Genomic DNA, 7426 nt, shown 5'->3' with positions numbered 1-7426 from the left:
AGGGATAAAGATTATAAATTGAGGAATAGTGTAGGCAACATGTCACAAAATGTAATGGTATAGATGCATCCAATTTCTTATTGTATTTTTTTTCCCATAAAATGACTTGTATTGTAAATTTTGTACTTTGATATTGCTTGATTATGAGTTCAAACGTTATATGTTATTCTTCTTATTATAGTTGTGAAACACATAATTTCACCTTAATATTTAAAACGGCCCGTGCTTATGCACGAGTACAAAAACTAGTTAATTAATTGAAGACATTAATGAGAATCAAGTTTAAACTCAAAAGAAATAATTAGACTATAAACACACAATGACTAACACTTCATACCATAATTTGAAAGATCCAGTTTACATCACTTAAAAAACGAAGATTGAAGAAGAATCTGAAGTTAAATTTTGCAAAATTATCTTTTATATATATATATACAAAAACTTTTAGTTTTATAAAAAATAACTCAATGCTCACAATCACAAAAAATTAACCAAATCTTCAAATAATCAGTCTCATCCCCTCTACCTTTGTTTTCATCTTGGTACAAACTGGACAAATAAAATGTGAACAATATGCAAATTCGTATCATTATAAAAACATTAATTTTCAAATTATATCGCAGGTAATAAAAAAAATTAGCATAAAATAATAAAAATCACAGTGAAAAATAATTCTTAAAAGAGATTTATTAGATTTACCAATAATAATCAACAGATCTGAATTTTTTTTCAAGAGAAAAGTATAACAACGTTTAATTATTGCTAAAAAATCAACGACATATTACTAAAAAAACATCATCAATATTACAACCACATTAATTTACTGAGATCCTTATGGAAAAAAAAGGGTTATTTTATGGGAATAAACCAACCTAACCTTTTTCTTCTCATATTATTTCATCCTATTGTTTAACTCAAAATAATCCCAACGTTGGATTCCTTCTTCTCAAAATAGACTTAGCTAAATTTGACTTGTAATATCAGTTTAAAAATGGCCCGTTAATGAAGTGACAGTGTCAATAATTATAATAACCCTTTATTTTATTGGTTGTTAACATTAGCTTCTTTCTTAAAAGCAACTATTTCAACCACCGTCATACACCAGATGAAGTACCACTTACCACCACTAGACCCACGCACACCACCGACTAACACCAAACCACACGACCACGAGTACCCTTATCTATATCCACCGCCTGCGCAGCGAAGTGTCTGCCACTTTCGTCATTATCTAGTCGTGACTTCTCCGACCACATTTTCTGTCACCACGATCTACAAAAGGCATCAATCGTCGTGTTTGCCGTCTTCCAATCAATCGTGCCGCCTCAACATAACTATAAAAGACACCAACAGACAAGTTTATGTCCGATGAACACATGTTTTAATTAGCAATGTTCTGAATAAGTCCCTTACATCCTTACTTTTCAATAATTATTAACCCTTTTTTGTAGATCTGGGAAATTAAAGTATCAAGTTTTCAATAATTATTAACCATTTTTGTCGGAGGAAGAGATAGGTAGCCGGAAAATAGTAGTGAGTTCGGAAGTGAGAAGAGAAGAGGGGTCCAACAACGGTGACGGTAGGTGCTGGTTGTGGCTGGGTTGCACTAGCTTGGTTGGGTGGGGTGTGGAAGCTTAGTGGTTGCCGGTTGGCCACCACCTTTGATGAAAGGGGTGTTTTTAGTTTTTTATAGTAAAAAAAAATAGAGAGAGAGTGGGGGAGTAAGTGTCAGTCAAAGGGACGGAGTGAAAGGAAGAGAGAGGGAGTGAACAAGTGAGTCATTATATCAAAGAGAACCGGTTGTACCGGTTGCCATTCCAGTAGTTCATTAAAGGATAAATGATGGGATACTTCAATTTTATCCGAGTTAAAACAATAAGATGAAGTAATATGGGAAGGAGTAGGTCTCCTGAGAGACGGTCTCTCAATAAGCTTTATTGAGAGACCATTGTACAATTTCAAGAAAAAGTGGTACTAAAGGTAATAAAATAGGTACAAATCCTGATTAATGATAAAATGGGTACATTTATTATGTAAATAGGTACGAAATTACTATGTTATGATCAACAACAAAAGGGGTACGAAATACTAATAAGAGGGTACGAAATATTGGTCTCTCAATAACTTAGTGAGAGACCGTCTCTCCTAAGTTTTAGTGTATGAGAAGAGGAAGGTTAGGTTGGATTATTCTCATGAAATAACCCAAAACAAAATTAAAATCAAGGTGCCTGACAAATATCCATATTGCATAACCTTATAAAGTTTTTGTCAACAAATCTTAGTAATTTGCAAAGTAAAACAAATACTGAATAATTATGCCTTAAGAGTGGTATACGACATAAGACCTAACGTTTTTACATAAATCAAATTAACTAGCAAAATAAAATTTTGAATAAAGTGGGAAAAGAGAATTAAATATATATGTTTTCAATTACAAATTGGCTAAAAATAAAATATTTAGCAAACAATAAACTAATAAGGAGTTCACACAAAAGTTAGAATAGCGAACCTTGCGAACAATAGAGAAAATCAACATCAAATTTATTCAAAATATATAAGTATAAAGGTGGTTAAAATGAAAAGATAAGGTTACTATAAAGGGGGGAGATAGGCGCCCGTGTGAAAGAAATGTATGAAGGGATCTTATAAGATAAAAGACAAAAGGACAATTAAAGAGTGATTGAGCAGCAATTCGACGAGTGTTCAATATATTTGGATACATCAATTCTTCTATAGAACCGTCCTATGTTATAGAACGGGCCCAATAATAAGAGAGTTGGCCCAATATCTACAACTAAGTGGAAAATCAGCACTCAAAATAGTTAACCATAAAAAAACAATTTCACTACCCACTAATTCACTATCTTTGCAGTAAATAACTACTCTGTATGTAAGCAACAAGGAAAAGAATAAGCGGCCGATTGGTAGTTACATCTCCCTATATACTACGAGAATAAAAACTATGAAAAGTTTTCCCTGCAAAGTGCACTTACTCAAATAAGGAAACAAATCAATTTTTTTTCATTAAACCATTATCCTTACATTAAACTACAATTTTTTCATTAAACTCTAAAATATAATCTTTTTAATTGAAATAAAATATGGTTTGATAATTATAAAATAAAATCATTAAAATACACATTTCATGACATTACCCAATTATTTCGATTTGTTTTGTCGATCACGTTTTTTTTTTCTCAAATCAAAATGCTATAAGGTGAAATGAAATTAATGAGATGTCAATATTTTTTTGGATAAAAACTCAATTAACGACTATTGTGATTATATTCATTTATATTATCTGATTTTATTGACAACATCATTCGTTAATGTTGATGTTTTTAGTGGATACAATAATATAATACAGTATTATTTTTAAAAAATACGTTGACAATATATTTTGAGTAAACATAATCTCAATCGATTTAAAACAATTGAAATTTCTCTTTTGCAACTCTTAATCTGAAATATTATCAATATAGTTAATTTTATTATTAAATTTTAATGGAGTTAAATAAATAACAATTTAACTGTTATAATCTCTAATACCCTCATCTAAAAAACCGTACATTTGTACGAGAACTACACTAGTTAAGGAAAAGAGAAGGCGAGCCTCAATAATTGTGTAGCCTAACACTTGTATCTGTCCAACTAAAATCACAAGTATGTAGTTTATAAGCTTTATTATTTAAAATTAAAACAATTGTGTATTTAATTTGAAAACAAGAGATTTGATGTCATAACTTTGTGCAATTGTGAAATTAACCCCCTAAAACTTTGTGCAAGTGCGAAATTAACCCCCCAAACTTTCAATTAGAGTGATTATGCCCCATAACTTACACAATAATTGAAATTAAACCCCTTTATCAAAATCTCACGAGAAATTCAATTTATTATAACAAAAATGTGAAAATGGTTATGTTTTTTATGAAAGATACAAAATAAAAGTTTACAAAAACTTAATAAAAAAATAGCATAAATTAGATACAATTTATTATTTTTATATAAAGTACAGATTTTTCAACATTTTTTTACAGTTTTGTAAAAAAAAAAACTTCAATTGCAAAATATTTTATTAGGTAGTTGTGTTAAAATTAAAAGATTTTCACGACAAAATATATAAAAATATATAATAAAAGGGTAAAAAAAATATTCAAATATTTCTATTTTCAACATTTTAAAAAAATTCACATAAAATTGTTAATTGTTCTTTTTTTTAAAAAAATCATATCGAATTACATACGTATGTAAAAAGAAGGGTTTTAATATGTAACTAGTTTTGAAACCCGTGAAAATCACAGGGTTATTTTTGAGTTTTTATTGAGTCTTCAAGTCTCAAATTCATTATATTGACATACTTATATGATTACTACTTTACATTCGTTAATTTATATTAGGTATTCTATATGTTTTGATCTTCTCTTTATATTTGTTTTGTACAATTTTGTATGTATAACTTTTAATTAATGAGCTATGGGCCATAAAAAATTGATAATGTCCAGAAGAGTAAGGTTCTCAAAACCATTAAAAGTTTCAGGAGTAATCATTTTAAATCCCCTTATACTTAATTTCTCAAGCTTCTTAATAGAGAAGAGAGAATGACTTAACATATAACAAAAGTAGTTCCGGTTTTCAATATAGATGTCCGAAACACCTGTTCTTGACAAGTAGGATATCCATTGATCAACATCAACATCGAGGTGAGATTGAGAGTCGAGAGCTGGAAAGCCTGGAATGTACACCTGAAACCTACGTAGCTTACCAGGGTCATAATACTGCAAGAGAAGTTTGCTAACAAGTCGAGAAAAACCATTCGCGTCGAGTACTCTATTGCGGAAGACCTCCATGATAAATTGTCGATTAAGCTCAAGGGTCCTTATGGACGGCCAACTACTGAACCATTGGTGTGATAGTATAGATATATACGCTGCATCCAAAAGGGGCAGGCGCTCCATCACCTCATCAATGAGTACGAGGGGCAATAGACTGATGACATTCTCTAATTTCTGTCGCTTCTCCATTCTCATAAAGGTAGAATCGATTCATATAGTAAATGAACCTCCAAAGACTCAAACTTTAACATCACAAATGGCAAACCTAAACTAAATCATAAACCTAGAAAGATACTTATTAACTACCGCAATAGGGTTAAATCATTGTCATAAAAAGTTGCTAATTACTAAAATAGATAAAAAAAACCATATTCATAATTTTGGAAATCCCCAAATAACCTTGAATTTTACACAAAGATTTGTAAATCCATCCGTTGGGATGAACGCACGGATTTAAAACTAGTGTACGATAATTATACAAAAATAGTTATATTAAATTGGGAAGAGGGAATTTTACGGATGTAGTCAAAATTCAGAATTTAAACAATCCTAAATTATTACCCTTTGAATCTTACACTAATTTTTGTTCCCGTACAATGCACGGGACATTGGACAATTTTGATATTTAAGAATAAGATTTATTACTTTTATTAACATTTTGGTGTGTTCTAAAAACCTTGACCCTATTTTTATCAAGTACGGAATGAAAAGGTGGACATCTAATTATATTCCTTATTACTTAACATATTCCAGCGATAAGAGAAATAAATTAATGTAAACATGTAAAATCTTTAAATGAATGGATAGAAATTATTTTATCTACGTACTTTACATATTGTCTTTAGTTAATTAGAGACGATATGAATAATACGTAGAAAGCGCTATGTTAACCTACAAATTATTTTACTTTACTAATTAAGCTAAAATTACAGGTTTATTTTCTTAAATGCAATGAAGTTTGTTAAAATTCTTTGACAAATACATTTATAATTTTTCGCAATTCATCAGCTTTGAGACATTTTCGTTGTGAATTCGATGGATTTCCAACGTATTGGCAAAAATATTAGAGAATGACTTTTTTATATCCTTTACTTGGATAAAAGTATTCATATAACTTATCGACTGACCGGTGGTTCAAATAATATATCTATAGTCTATTTTGTACCCATTTTTTTTATAAGCTTGTTTTTCTAATTATTTGTGTCATTTGCTATATATGTGTATACATGTCATTTACATGTTATATAATCTTGTCTCAACTTTTTTTTTTGTGGGAATAAAAAACGGCGAATAAAAGTAAAAGTATTATATGTTTATTTTCCAAATGACATTATCAATAGAGATGTAAACATATGTGATTTAAATAACCATTTGAACTCGTAAGAACTCTTAGCTTTCTTAATTCATGAAAAAAGAAAATATATACAAATCATTATAACAAAAAACATTTCTCGAAGAAATATTGTGAGTGTTAGGAAAACATGTTTGATGGAAAACAAAAAAAAAATCTGATTTAAAAGCTTGAAAACATTATTCGAGAATAAACATTGGTTTACAACCAATAACCATGGAAAATATTTATCTACATATGACACTATTAAAAGGTCAAATTAACATCCTTTGCATCATATATACTTCAACAATACCACTAAGACATTTGATTTATTACTATTTGACAAAATACAAATAGAAGAGAAATGTTACACGAGAAGTTAAATTCGACGAAAGAGTGAAAGAAAATCTAGTACAATTTACAAAATTTGTCAATTAATATTTCAAGGTTAGAATATATTATGTACCACATATAAGAGATTCATACTACCATTTAAACTTGCATATACACCATGATAAAAGGGAAAAACCAATTCATACTACCATTTAAACTTGCATACACACCATGATAAAAGGGAAAAACCAACAAATATTCAAAAACGAAAAGTGTAAAAAAAATAAATTCATAACCATTATTTTCCAATTTCCTGCAACGTTGTTGATACATGAGTATGCATGTCATCCTCCTGCAATTTCAATAGAAACACAAAAAAATATGCAAATAAGATTCTAACTATTAACTCAAAATATAATAAGAATAAAAAGCGAAGTAATTCATATACTACCAACTTTTTGAATACAAATAAAAATTATGATTATTGTGATAGTTATATAAGAAAATTTTTTCAATTAATTATCGCATTAATTTCAACAATTTATTTAAGGTAAGAAGAAAGATATTGTAAATATAAAGGAAGATTAAAAATTATGATAGCATAAATACAAAGATTAATAATGGTGATGAAAAACAAAAAGGTCATCCTATTAAATAAAATAAATATAGGTTAAATAAATGTGATAATAAAAAGTTTGTATTAATTTTTTTTGCTTGCAACTAATATTTTTTTAAAATTTTATTGTACTTATAAGTATGTCACACATGACATTCCGAGATGACTTTTTAAAGGTATAATAATTTTTGTACTCCTGAGAGTCACGATATATTAATGTGTTACGCTATTAAAGTACTTGAAGACGTTATATGAAAATAAAAATTTAAAGACATTATTTTTTAAATTCTCTCTATGTATCCAACCCATTTA

General features: G+C 28.8%; 1 protein-coding gene across 1 annotated transcript; it reads right to left on the bottom strand.

The window, feature by feature from the left end:
• Positions 1-4463: 4463 nt before the first annotated feature.
• Positions 4464-5021, bottom strand: LOC141595612 (F-box/FBD/LRR-repeat protein At1g13570-like). The gene has a single exon (XM_074415574.1). It carries the CDS (start codon positions 5019-5021, stop codon positions 4464-4466), a length of 558 nt encoding a protein of 185 aa, XP_074271675.1.
• Positions 5022-7426: the final 2405 nt, after the last annotated feature.

This window comes from Silene latifolia, chromosome 8 (assembly GCF_048544455.1).
Source record: "Silene latifolia isolate original U9 population chromosome 8, ASM4854445v1, whole genome shotgun sequence".
NCBI classification, from domain to species: Eukaryota; Viridiplantae; Streptophyta; class Magnoliopsida; order Caryophyllales; family Caryophyllaceae; genus Silene; species Silene latifolia.
Note: the sequence above shows the minus strand (reverse complement) of the source record. Positions and strands in the feature narration are given on the sequence as shown.